Below are 14,627 nucleotides of genomic sequence, written 5' to 3'. Positions count from 1 at the left end.
GTCTTATTGATTCCGTTCTGCAGCTGTTGTCTCACCCGGGGAGCACAATGAGGCGCCACAGGGGGTTTAGAACTGAATATTTCATGTGCTAGGTTCAGGCAGATCATTGTTGAAAGTGCCACCATGCTTCACTAATATGTGAATGTACATGTGGGTTTACTATTGTTATGGGATGTAGAGGAGAGCGCCCCCTCCTGGATGTACAGTGCGAGAAGCCACAGGACTCCGTTCAGTCTAACAAGATTAATCAAACCTTCTAATACGGAAAAGTGGAGGTGTTGTCCATAGCAACCAATCTGATTATATCTATCGTTTACCTAGCACACTGTAGAAAATGAGAGCTAGAATCTGGTTGCTATGGGCAACACCTCCACTTTTCCTTTTTTGTTAAATCTACTCCTAAATGAGTTTAATCACTGCAGCAACAATCACATTGAGGGGTGAGCTAGCAAACAAACAAAAACAAAGTTAATTTTGTGAATTGAAGCCCAAGAGAATTGTTAGTTTCCCACTGTAGTAAAAAACTACACGTTCAAAGCAAAGCATATATTTATATATTATTGTTATGTAATAATCACCTACAATTAAAATATGTCCGATACACACAGAGCCACAAAATACATGACCAAATTTAGAATTGCCAGTCAGTTTAGAATCAGATAGACATGTCCCACTCTTAACGCATTTAAATTCAAGTCTGTTCCTAATGGTACGACATTTCTTAAAAGACACCAGGGGGTAAATGTATCAAGCTGAGAGTTTTCCGGCGGGTTTGAAAAATCAATCAGATTCTAGCTATCACTTATTTAGTACATTCTACAAAATGATAGCTAGAATCTGATTGGTTGCTATAGGCAACATCTCCACTTTTCATTTCGGGAGAGTAGGCAACTATGCATTAAAGAAAAGCAGCTAATAAATCTCTAGAGACCGAAGTGTCTTTTACATTTCTGTCTCCATTGCTGAAGTCATGTTGTCTTACCTGTCAATCTATGATTAAATCTTGGTCTCTATGAAAATGGCCACCTCCAGAGGCATCAATACATGGACATAGGACACATTTTCTGAACCGTGTCATCGTGCCACAGATGGCGAAGCCAACCACGTCTTGTACTAGCTCAGCATCGGGGAGAATGCCAGACTCTTCAGGGAGTGATGGAGATCACCCCTATTTCAAGGAGTCTCCCTGACATTCAGGGGGAGTTGGCAAGTATGGTCGCACGTGGCCCTCCGAGCCTTAACCTGCGGCCCCCAGCTCCTGTTGTATTGTCACATTCCTTTGTAATAGCTTGTCACAATGCCGGTCATTACAGATAGGTGTCTCTGCCTTATAAAGTACGCTGGTAGAACCACTGAATAATGAAATCAAATGTAAGCCAGAATTATTTTCCCACGACCGTTTTGTTTTATTTGTGTATGCTGCGTTTATTTACATCATACTTACCAACTTTACAATGTTGGTATCCGGGAACCTGCGAGGGAGGTGGGCGTCATGGGGGGCGGGCCTCCAAAATCTGCGTCATTTTGGACCCGCCCCCGTGACTGCATGACGCAAAATGCGTCATTTGACAGCGGGGGGCGGGGCCAAATGCCAGGAATCACGGCGTTTGTGACCTAATTCCTAGTGAAGTGGGCAGATCCGGGATTTTGCCACATTCGCCCGGGAGTCCGGGAGACTCTCTCAAAATGCGGGAGTCTCCCGGACATTCCGGGAGAGTTGGCAAGTATGATTTACATTCACTGTATTGAAGAACTTGTATCCACTCGTACTGTTAGAAAAATAACGTTTAAAGAAAACAAAACACCCCCCACTCCTCCGTGCATAAATGAGAAGTGATTCAGAAAACGTGTTAAGTGATTTTTCAGCACACAGATTACTTGTCACATCACTATCCTGTAGAACAGTTGTATGAACTCCTGAAAAGATCACTGCTGCTTCCATGCCTTCATCTGCGGTGTTATGTTCCATTCAATGCAAAGAAAGTGGCATTTTAAGAAAGTCTGGGGGGTACCCCCAGGAACAAAGGCCTGTTTCATATATCTGCAGTTATGTTAGGCTGGGTACACACTACAGGTTTTTAACCCGTTTATCGGGCCAATTGCACGATAAACAACTGTTATATCATATTGTTTGCTTTTATAAACGGACTAAAAATATCTAAAAACGAAGGAACGATGTGGTTCCAATCCTGCAGTGTGTGCGCACTCCTGACCGGCAGTGTATGCAGATCTCCAGAGAATTTAGAGCATAGTTGCCAACCTTTAACAATCGGCCTCCAGACGTTTCAGTGTAGAGGTGGGCATGAGGGGGCGGGGCTCCGCAAATCGCTTCATTGTGGCCCCGCCCCGTGATGCAATGACTTAAAAACGCGTAATTTTAGCACGGGGCCCACATGATGCGATTCCCGGAGAATCGCATCATGCAGGCTTCAAATCTGCCCACTTCACTAGGAGGTGGGGAGATGCGGGAGAATTGTCAGTTCTCCCGGGAGTCCGGGAGACCTACCCGGAATTCGGGTAGAGTTGACAAGTATGGTTTATAGTTCCAATCATTTCAGCCGATGGTTATGACAGATGAAGAGCACAGAAGGTAAATAGTGTAAAACGTGTACAGTGTGTGCACATGAATCGTCATGCTGATCCGGACTTTCAGTCGTTTGTAAAATCGTTAACAATATCGCATCGGGAGACGTTTTCTGTAGTGTGTACCCAGCATACTGGAGCCTTTCCGGTAGGGGGGGGGGGGGGCTGGCAAATTTTAGCCTGGGGGACCAGACTCTACTCGGAAACCTATTTTAAAGGAAAAAAAATAAAGGTGGCCCATTGACCCAACCAAGGTAGCTCACTATGTGACCAGCCTGGGGGGGCAGATGCCCCTCTGCCCCCCAGTCCAGGCTGCCCCTGCTTTCCGGGTGTCTTTGTGAATGTTGCTAGTAGCTGTTTCACATAACTCTATATTTAGTTTTCTGTTGAAAAGAGGAACCTAAGAGGTCACACAAAGTAAAAGCCACAGACCTTGTAGGGCAATCTTAATGGAAAGTCCTGAAAATTGCCCGTATCAGCCTTTCGTGGCTTCATTATCTTTCCCAGGGAGTTTCCACACAGGGCCGGCTCAGACTCTCTATTATACCCCCTACGAAACGCTCTGAAACTCCACAGATTTAAATCTGCTGGCAGTGCAGAAATCTCATGACGACTGTGAGCCTGTGACTAATGGTAAGTGAAGCTTGTCTGGGGCTGTGTTGCACAACACGTGCTCTTAATGCTAAATGATTCCTTTTGTGTTTGGATAAGAAACTCGTGTTTTAGGACGAGATGTCCGAGAAGTCCTGTTTTGGCCGGGACGCCAGGACTGAGTCACTGCGATGTATACACTCGAGACGCTGCAGGGGCGAGCCAGGAGCTGGGGAGGAGAATGGCGTAAACAAACAGTAGTCGTGAGAAAAGCAGACGCAGAGACAGGGAGAGAACTGAACCATAGAGGAGAGGTGTGAGAAATGTTCTTGTGACGTAGCTTAAAGGAAACTTTCCTCAAAATCGGGGAAAACGGATTAAAAGGCAGCCACCTACACAGGGAATGCAGCCAGTTGGTGGGACTGTACTGATATACATGAGGATGCAGCTTACTGGTGTCGCCACTTGAGGCATGAGGCACTTTGTGCCTCGGTGATGTCACTAAAGCCAATTTGGTCAAATTGAGTAATCAAAATCTCACCCTGTGCAGGGGCAAACGCAGGATTTGTAGAGGGGGTTTCCACACCACGCCACCAGTGGGCGTGACCAGCATGCATGGGGCGTGGCTATAATATTAGACAGTGCTTGGCTGCTCTCCAACTCTTCCTATCCCCATAATATACATGGGCAATGCTGCCTGCACTACTGTTATGTGCTCGTAGGTCTCCCTTTTCGAGCAGAGCCGTGTGAAGCAGGGGCAGAGTCCAGCCACCTCAATTATACAGTGCCCCAGGCTTGGAGGGGGGTTTCCAGGCACTAGGATCCCCCACCCCTCGGTTTGCCTATGCTGTGTGGCAGAGTGAAAGTTGACATAAAGTGAGAGATCCCAATGCTGCTGCAAAACTATGATTTGAAAAACAATCTCTCCCACAACAATGGTTTCATAGAATTCTGTTCCTCTACTTAATAAACCGTTGACACAGTTGTTTATTATTTTTTGGCATTGGTTCCTTTTTTGAATAACCCTCCTGATCTACGTGTCCTATGATGAATGGTATATTATTGTCATAAAGTGCTTTGTCCTGAATGTATTCCAATATAATTACGTCGTAGAGAAGACGAGCCAGTGACGTTTATTGATGAACGTGTAAAGCATACGGGCGAGCGGAGGTTTTCGTTTTCTTTGTGGAAATGCGGCTATTGGTCTAGCGCATTCATAGGTGTGCGCCCGCAGGCTGTTTTTGTTGGGGACTGCTCCAGGGAAGTCAGTCTGCTCTCTTTACAGGTGTCAAGAGTGAAACTATCGCTTTAAAATGAAATCCACCCTACTACCACTTTAAGATCACCCCCTTCATTAGTTTCAACTTTTCTGTTTGTCTCTTAGGGGGGAATTCAATTGGCCGAGTTACTTTTTACAGTAACACGGCCTGCGCACTATTAGTTATTACAGTAATGCTCTTAAATACTGTTATTACGGTAATTTCAACGCCGGCTTTTTGCTCACAGCTCAAACGAGCAGAAAGCCGGTTGGAATTTACAGTAATAACGGTAATAGAGTTATCGCAGCGCTAATCTGGGGGGAATTGAATTCCCCCTTATCATACAATTTCAGCGGGATAGTCCTGATTTTGGGGTTCTGTCCCGCAGGTGGGAACATTGGGGGGGAAAGGAGATTTCTAATGGTCAGCGTAGTGCTTTATAGCACTAGACAGCCCCCTGGGGGTGTGACCATGCCCCCATAATGATGTGGCCACACCCCCTTTCCCGCTGCCTGGGACTGGCATGTTGTGGGTTATGGAATGCTGTACAATTTAGACTCTTTTATCTCTTAAAGACAGTCCTGGGGGTAAATGTATCAAGCTGAGAGTTTTCCAGCAGGTTTGAAAAACCAATCAGATTCTAGCTATCATTTATTTAGAACATTCTACAAAATGACAGCTAGAATCTGGGAAAATATATAGTTTCCGATGTGAACATAGCTGGATAGCAATAGGTGCCCAGGAAAAAAGGGGGAGCAGCGAATGGGGGCCCCTACACTTCAGTGGCATTGTCATGATTTGGGGCTCACAAAAGCGGCGGTCTCCACAGCATAGGTGACAGATACACTTTGAAATTTGATCGTCACTATTGTTTGCACAAATGTATTCTTGTTTTGCGCGTTGCAGCTCTAAACGCCGTTCGTGCCGATAGGTTCTGTTCCGATCTAATGTTTGTCCTCTCTCCGCAGGGTGTATGTCTGGGTAACTCATGGTTGTCGGACGCCCGGGAACACTCTTGGGGCAGACGGAGCTTCCAATCTGCCTGGACCCAGCCAATCAAATTGCCAAATCCATGCCCCCCGAGCGGAAGGAGGAATGTGCGTGGGAGCTCCGAGGGGAAGAGCTGGAGGGAGACTCTATGTCCTCTGAAGGAGGGAGAGTGACGGACAGCACGGACGATGAGGAGACCAGCAGTACAGAGAGCGCCCACATACAAGTGAGTTCCCTTATCTCTCGCGTACAGAAATGAGATTGTAATCTCTTCTTATCTGTCCCTTGTTTCTGTTTTCTGTCGCTCACACGTATTCTGTAAGGCCATCCGTAGACACCCTCATTTTCACATTTATTAGCTTGTTATACGATTTAGTGCCATTCCCAATCACTTGATTATACTACACACGCTGGAAGTAACTTCCGTTCAACCACTACTGGGATTTTCGCTCTACCAGGTTTCACGGTAAGTAAAATATTCCTGTACCTCTGAGGTGTGACCAACATTCAGCAGCGGTTTAGTGCAGTAACATCCCGTGACGTCTGATCACGCGAGGCACAAACGGGACTTTGCGCACAGTTGAATTCCCCTTACGGTGTTTTCACGTAATTGCGACACACATAGAAATTGAAGCATTCCCTCTTGGGAGGTTTATCTCTTGCGGGTAACAGAGGGTAAAGGTACGTGATGCAATGACGCTGGCAGCTCTGTGTAACTGCTTCTGATTGGCTAATTGCGTTTTCACACCTCCAGCTGATAGTATGTAGTACTAACACCGCCAAGTCACATTTCTACGCTATCGTGGGGTGTAAATTAACACACATGCATGTTAATACCCTCTCTTACATGTGTCTTTGCGTACGTACATTCCGAGCCACCTCTTAATGAGCCCCATCCCAAACCACAGCATTGTTTATTCCTGGAAATGTTTGTCCTTGACCGTCTATCTCGCTGCATACCGTTTTGTTATCAGCAATTTTTAGGCTCTGATAGGTCTGTGTGGTGTCCTTACTGGTAGGGAAGTCTAATGAATATAGGAGCGTGCCCATAACAACAGCCTTATGGTAAATATATATAATCCTGACTCCAACATCTGTGCATGTTTTATAATAGCTTGTTTATATGTTACCTTGGATGTACAGGAAGGAACCGTGCAAAAAAAAGAATATATTTTGAATTTCATGTTTCTAGTGCAGTGACCTGATAGATTTCAGTGGCCGCATGGGGCGACCCTCTAACCATCTAAAGGGCCACACATTACCCTTAATCTCAGTAATAAGTTACAGCAATACATTTAATGAAAGAAAGAGACTATCTGTTATGTAATAACAGCAGGCAAACAAGTGTTACAAGTTATAACAAACACATATGACAATAGGAACCGCGGGCCACAGGTTAGGGCTCGGAGCCCATCTCTGTCCTCGTGACTATTGATCACCTTAAGACAATGGAGTATAGTTACTAAACTGCGGGTTTGAAAAAGTGGAGATGTTTCCTATAGCAACCAATCAGATTCTAGCTGTCATTTTGTAGAATATACTAAATAAATGAAAACTAGAATCTTATTGGTTGCTATAGGCAACATCTCCACTTTTTCAAACCCGCAGTTTAGTAAATATATCCCAATGTGCTTTTCATGGGATTGTGTAAACAAATAATGTGGTAGTTTACCTCTTATGAACAATAAAGGAAACTTATAAATTATAAATAAAACACCAGCATGCATATTATTCTATGTCCAGATTTTAGAGTTTTCTCCAAGTGAACAGTTTTGTAGATGCTGGTTGGGGATACATGTAGTTTAAGCATAGACGGGCACTATTAATGCTTTTTGCATTCAGTGTCCCTTTAATAACAAGGCCAAAGGGCAGAAAGACAGGATGTTGCCCATTTGCCTGTTTGACATCTCATAAACGACCAGAAATACTATAGCTTGTCACTTGTCACATATTAATGCATTATGTTAGCTAGTGGCTCAAACCGTACAAGTCGGAGATCTAAATCTGTTCTTTTGTATTTTGGATATCTCCCGGACATTGGTGAGTTGGTGGCTGTCATTTTGACTGATATATGTACGCTCAAGTACATTTTACCAGGATATACTGGATTCGTACTTTCGGTGAATGGTTTAAGGACCCCTCAACCCATTGCTGGTTGTGATTGACATTAGGGGGGGTATTCAATTGTTTGTTTTAACGCGCTAAAACCAAAAAAAACGAGCGCTCTAAAAATATTACCGTTAATACGGTAATTACTCGCTAAATTTCATCTCGCAGCTCCCTGAGCAGCGAGCTGAAATTCAGCCCGCTGGCAGCGAGTAAGTACCGTATTAACTGTTTACGCGCGCAAAATTACCGTATAATATGAAGTTTTTTTAGAGCGCTCGTTTTTTTTGGATTTAGCGCGTTAAAACAAACAATTGAATACCCCCCTAGGAACGAAGTCAATTTTTGTAGCAAATTTGTGGACACGACTGAACACAGTTTTTGCTGCTTATACAAAAAAAAATAATTCCATCGGCTCTTGAAATGTGTTATATGTTATAATCTCACAGACTGGGTTAGATTTTAGAGTGTAGGCTCCTCATGACCAATTTAAAGGGTAGATAGATATATGTTGAACCTTCTAAAAAGGAAAAGTAGAGGTGTTGCCTATAGCAACCAATCAGATTCTAGCTATTATTTTTTAGAATGTACTAGATACCTGACAGCTAGAATCTTCATTGGTTGCTATGGGCAATGCTTCCACTTTTCCTTCTTAGAAATCTATCCCGAAGTCTTCTCTTGTGCCATTGTGGTTACTATAGCAACATATGACAATAGGGGACAGCCGTATACTCTATACGCCCAGGTCCCAGTGTTGCAAACTGTAAAACAGGATGTAGTAATAATTACAGGTATTAGATTCGGGTACATTAGTCATCATTATGTCACTCTGGTCCTAAAGATAATTATTCTATTAAAATTTTATTATCTCTCTCTTTTAGTTTCACAGTCAAATCAAGGGAGTCGCATTCAAAAATACAAAAAAACCAGAAACCTAAGTCAGACAAATCCTTTACTAGCCCCACAGCTTTCTATGATCCGTGCCTAATAAGCTCATTACATTCAGTGATATTACGGTTTACAAAACACTTTTTTTGAGATTCAGCAATAGAATGTTAGTCTGTGTAGCACACTAGTTTATTATGTTCTACACGTTGACCTATTTAGAAATTGTTTGTGTTGTTTAAGGGATTACTATTCGCTGGTAATGAAACTTCTTCTATAGAAGTAATTTTATTTTTAGAAAAATTAAGTGGTGCAAATGGGGGGTGTATTTGTGTGTTGTCGTGTTCTCCTGTGTAGACCAGGTTGTTGCACCCAGAATGTCGCTCTGTAGTTGCATTTTTTAGTCTAAAGAGTTTCTCTATTTTCAGGCAACTTTGACTTTTTTCCGTCCTCTGTCTGCCCTCTTGTGACTTTTACTAAAAACATGTTGCTTTATCTTTCTGGCTTCCTGCTGTGCTCTTCAGCTGTGTCTTCATATCATCATATAGAGATGTTTGTTTTTATTGCCCTTAGAATAAGGTCCACATTGGCTACTTATATTGTATTAAGGGAGCAGCTTTGCATCATATCCAAGGGCAAAATAGGGTACAAGGGCATGTCTGGAAAAGCGTAGGGTAAAATTAGAAGGCCAAAGCAATGTTTTCAGTAAATGTCGCAGGAGGGTATAAAGTCGCCTGAAGGTGGAATCTTCCTTTTTGAGCCTGTAAGAACACATGTGAAGACTTGCACTTTTCCTTTAAGGCAGCGAGTTCTCAACGCCCTGTAGCTGAGATGGAGATAAACGTGTGGCTGGATCTCTGCCCACTGTCCGCTATCCTGGGACTGATGGTGGGTGGCTTGCGGTATCTGATTTATTATCAGAGCCGTCTGACGTCAGCAATGCTGACTCACAGCTCAACGTGACTGTAGAGAATCAGCAGCCACAAGTGACAGTGATTTAGAGGCCAGACTTCAAGGTGTTCGTTCACACTGTCCAGCTTGTCAGACCTACTTGATGCTGGAAAGCGTTAGATATAAAGTCCTGGCTTTTATCACCTTGCGTAAGAGTGTGACATTACATTACAACCTACGCAGTGAGGCTGGGTTAGTTCAGAGTACAATAATGGCTTCCTCCATGGTGTGCAAGTGACTTTTTACCCGCTCAGTCAGGTAGCCTGTGGATACTTATTCCAGTTCCATCCGTTAAAGTTAGTCATACTTGCCAACTCTCCCTGAATGTCGGGGAGACTCCCTGACATAGGGGTGATCTCCCTCATTCCCTGAAGAGTCTGGCATTCTCCCTGATGCTGAGCCAGTACAAGACGTGGTTGGCTTCGCCATCTGTGGCATGATGACACAGTTCAGAAAATGTGTCCTATGTCCATGTATTGATGCCTATGGAGGTGGCCATTTTCATGGAGACCAAGATTTAATCAAAGACTGACAGGTAAGACAACATGACTTCAGTAACGGAGACAGAAATGTAAAAGAAACTTCAGTCTCTAGAGATTCATTGGCTGCTTTTCTTTAACGCATAGTTGCCTACTCTCCTGGAATGTCCAGGAGACTCCTGCATTTCTGGGAAACCTCCCGGGCTCCTGGGAGAGCAGGGCAACCTCCCGGTTCTCGCCGCTGCCATAGATAAGTGTTGGGGGTGGGGCTTAATGACACAAATATTACAACATTTTAGCCCCGCCCCTGTTGTAATTGGCCAAAATTGTGACAATCGTTTAGGGGGTGTGGCCAAAATGATGCGATCCGTCAAGCCCTGCCCCCGCACACCCACCCCCCTTGGGATCTCCCTGAAGCCAAGGAGCAAAAGTTGGCAATTATGAAGTTAGTACACCGTTACTGACACGAGCTCCGTCATTCAAGAATTACGCACACATCTGTAAGTGGTATTTTATTAATGGACTGTAATACCTTCTTGCAGCCTGTAGACATGTTTCTATGGGAGACACCATGTACATTTGACGTGGTAAAACGGATTAGCACTAATGGACTGTAGCCAGTGATCTAGTTACCAGCCCGCATACCAGCATATGACCTTGAAGACCTGACAATATATTTGTTTTGTTTTTACAAATTGCTCATTGGGGGCTATTTACTTACATAAGTGCAAATATTCAGTGATTAATAGCGACCAGTCAGTCGTTCGCTTTCATTAAGTTATGGATGGGATGAGTAGACACTTACACTGCCTCGAAAGTGGTGGACATTTCATGAAAGTCCTAGGCAAACCGAGGGGAGGGGGGGGGGGGGTTCCTAGTGCCTGGAAACCCCCCTCCAAGCCTGGGGCACTGTATAATTGAGGTGGCTGGACCCTGTCCCCGCTTCCAACGGCTCTGCTTGAAAAGCGAGAGCTGCGTGCACCTAACAGTAGTCCACACAGCATTGCCCATGTATATTATGGGGATAGGAAGAGTTGGAGAGCAGCCAAGCACTGTCTAAAATTATAGCCACACCCCCATGCATGATGGTCACGCCCACTGGTGGCCTGGTGTGGAAACCCCCCTTTGCACATCCTGCGTTTGCCCCTAAAAAGTCTTCTTCTCCCCAACGATCCCAGGTTGGACACGGGACCCCACCGCTTGGCACTCAGATTTGTTTTCAATGTGTCCATACACGCAAGTGGCTATATCACTACAGGCATGACTGGGAAGACCGGTTTAGAGGTCATCTAAACAACCGTAATATAAATGGGGATATAAGCGCCTGCAATTAGGTCCTCCAACCCCCTGTCCACTTGTCATATTGACATTTAGATAGTAGTTTTAATAGTTGATAGCGGTGCACTGATATTTATATAATCACACTATTGGGCTGTGGGCTTTGTACAGTAGCTTCAGAGATAAGAGAAAGGACTGTGTGAATGAGATGATCAGTTTCTCTCTCTCTCTGTACCCCCCCAGTATGAGGAGACGCCCGGGAATCCGTTTCAGAGGCGGCTGGAGGTCGAGCAGATGAAAGTGATGAACAGAATCTCCCAACTGGAGCAGGAGATCCGAGAGCTGCAGCTGCAGAGACGAGAGATGAGAATTGAGGTAACACATGTCAGCTGGTGGTGGTGCACCCCGTGCACCTCTCTCGCTCTCGCTGATAAATAAATGCATTTATTAGTTATAAGCCCAAAAACAACAGACAAGTCCCGCACACATACTCCATAAAAATCTGCAGCTAGGAATTATGGGGCGTGAACATGTAAACGTGCCCGTTGGCATATATCCTCATAAAGGGTCACTTCAGCTGTCACAGTATTTTCTCTGTAGGTTTGGAAAAATGAGGACTGAACTCTGAGATGGTTTATAAGTTATTTGTATATATAAATCCATATAATGCACAAGTGCGCTGTGTTTTGCATGACTGTTTGTAAAAGGAAACATGGCGGCTGCGCAGTCACTGAAGGGAAGCCAGGCCCTGGTAGTTGTATGGGAGACCTGAATCATGGAAGGCATTACTAATAGAGCCATGCTGCTATGGATTATTGTTACTATGCCTCCTGAAGCGGGCATGACCATGTGACATTGGGGCGTGCCACATGCCACTTGGGGGGGGGGGGGCGCGTGTACTGCACTTTTGGCCCCTCAAAACATCCCTTCAAATCCATGGGGTACCAGTTTGCTGCTGCTCTGTCATGCTTGCTAACTGGACATATGTGACCCATCTTCACTCAAATAAATTCGGACAGTTGCAATCCCTGGTGACTCTTTAAGGTGTCTCCTGATTTTTCCAAACAAACTTGTAAATATACTAAATATACTATAGCTTCTAGCTCTATAGCTATTTCAGACCTACCTGCCTCCTCTATGCTTGGTCAGAGTGTTTAGGAGTCTCCCCGATACAATCCCGCCTGCAAAACGTTTGCAGTGGACTGGGGGATGTAGCAGGACACAACACAGATCGAGTCAAGCCCCGCCCACCCAATTGAACGCCGGGCGTGCGACGATGTGATGATGCAGCATGCATCATCATAATCTCTGCCACGCCCACTCAGTGGCACAAATGGCGTGCAGTAGTCCTCATCATCACCATTTATTTATATAGCGCCACTAATTCCGCAGCGCTGTACAGAGAACTCACTCACTCACATCAATCACTGCCGCATTGGAGCTTATAGTCTAGATTCCCTAACACACACACACATACACACACACACACACACACACACACACACACACACACACACACACACACACACACACACACACACACTAGGGTCAATTTGTTACAATATATGTCATAATAAATATATATAATCATAAAATAAAAAAATATATTTCTGGATGCTGTCATTGCTTTTTCTTGTGAGTCCCAGGAAACAAATAAATCGCAATGCAAATGTTATTCCATGTGGAACTGATTTGGCTCTAATCTAAAAAAAAACTCCTCCAAACTTAAGGGGGTTAATGTCATTTGCGTGTTTATAGAACTTATTAGCATGCACTACTATGGTACTAGAATTTATTACTTACTTTGTTGGATGATGCACTTTTTGTGCCAGCTCATAAAGTTTTGACATGTCTGTACAGTATATTTTATGGTTCTGTCCCTACTGTGTCTCCTTACACCCCTTCCTCCTCTGCACCCCTCCTTTCTGATCCCTCTCTCCGCCAACCTCTTTGAATCACAAACCGAGTCTCTCTCGCAATCCGGACAAACCAGTATTTCCAGACCACGCACCCTCAGGGGAGTTGAGCCGAAACCAGAGGAGGAAGAGGATGGCACTGCAGTCTGGGAACATCAGTCATGATGTCGGGGAGATAGGATTTACACATGCACTCTGTGTGACTTTCAGTATGGTTTGCAGGCTCCCAGCATGCTTTGCAGGTAATTGATAGAGCATGCTGGGTCTTCAGATAGGAGAGAACCAATGCCATGGCGCTTGAGCGTGTCACCCATACAGAGTGAACCTATTTCAAGGGTTGTACCAATATCCTAAACAATGCAGTATTTGTGCATTATGCTTCAGTGATGGAACTACTGACTTAATAAGCTAAATATATTGGTTCAGCCCACAAAATTGCTGCTCACACACATTGATATTCCAGTGTGATATTGTAAAGAAGACAATGATATCAAGGCACAATTACACACTTGTCAGATATTATGTCTCACCCTTTATACTATAGTTTTAGAGATTCTTTTTTAACCTGGTGCAAATAGCACAACTGTGCTGTTACCCATAGCAGCCAATCGGTGCCTTGCTTTCATTGCTGTGGACTGGTTGCTAAGGGCGACCGCATGACTGTACTAAGGATTAAATATTTTATGTTTTATGGAAATTCTATAACCTAAACTGGCTGTTGCAGAAAGTGATTGTTAATAACAAGTAGCGATACACTGAATGGACAGACGCAGGTACAGGGAGGGGGGGGGGGGCCGTCTCAGCCCCTGCCTGGCCCCCGGCCTGTGTCTTTGAGTGGCTGACATCTGTTTATTTTGCTTGTACAAAGAGCTGATGATGTATTGTGCCGCTGGCCTCCTTTGGTAAATGTTGTTTATTTAAGCTGCAGACCTTTGTTTCCGTCTGTTCTAATAAGCTCTGGAGACTGTTACAAGACCTAGAGACAAAAGGGAAATATTTTGCTGCTAATTGGTTGCTGGAGATCTTCCCAATTCAATGGCCTTTAGTTGGTTCTCCTATAAGCTCTCAGATGCACACTATCGATCCTGCCATTTGTCACAAAACTACCGGTGCGATGTTACTGGGCAAACGCCTACAAATACCGTATCCCAGAAACAGGAGCTTAACACCGGGCCAGATAATGCATTGATCTTGGCACAGTGACATATACAAATGGTACACTATATTTTCTGGTTTGTCTGCATTAGTAGACACGAATCTAGGTGGAAGGGTGCTCTGGGTGAAGGACCTCACAGATTATTATTTTTGTCACTTATTTATATAGCTCTCAATATCTTTCCTGGTAAAATGGAGCAGGATACCAAATCATGATGATGTCGTGTGGAATTATAGTCGTGTATCTCCACCTTGACCTTGACCTTGGCTCTTGCAGCAACTTGTCCCACTGCTGACCGAGCAACCTCATTTGTTCCTATGAATCAACCTGCGGAGTGTTTAGTCCACTCAAACTGACTGAGCCCAATAAGCTATGTATTGCCCACCTTAGATTTAGCATTAGAAACATTGGCAAGGCCAGAGCTGGGTTGTTC

General features: G+C 44.3%; 1 protein-coding gene across 3 annotated transcripts in view; it reads left to right on the top strand.

Moving 5' to 3' along the window:
* The window catches only part of PHLDB3 (pleckstrin homology like domain family B member 3), a 52,585-nt gene that overhangs the window by 18,261 nt on the left and 19,697 nt on the right, over positions 1–14,627 (top strand). The window contains exons 1-3 of one of the 3 annotated variants that reach the window (XM_075190294.1): positions 3,299–3,488; positions 5,402–5,649; positions 11,366–11,497. In XM_075190294.1, the coding sequence (XP_075046395.1) occupies positions 5,422–5,649; positions 11,366–11,497 (360 nt within the window). In that variant the 5' untranslated portion in view covers positions 3,299–3,488; positions 5,402–5,421. Of the gene's footprint in view, positions 1–3,298; positions 3,489–5,401; positions 5,650–11,365; positions 11,498–14,627 lie in introns of those variants that run through there. The other 2 variants (XM_075190293.1, XM_075190295.1) reach the window with 2 other exon arrangements.

The sequence above is a fragment of the Mixophyes fleayi genome, chromosome 11 (genome assembly GCF_038048845.1).
Source record: "Mixophyes fleayi isolate aMixFle1 chromosome 11, aMixFle1.hap1, whole genome shotgun sequence".
NCBI classification, from domain to species: domain Eukaryota; kingdom Metazoa; phylum Chordata; class Amphibia; order Anura; family Limnodynastidae; genus Mixophyes; species Mixophyes fleayi.
Note: the sequence above shows the minus strand (reverse complement) of the source record. Positions and strands in the feature narration are given on the sequence as shown.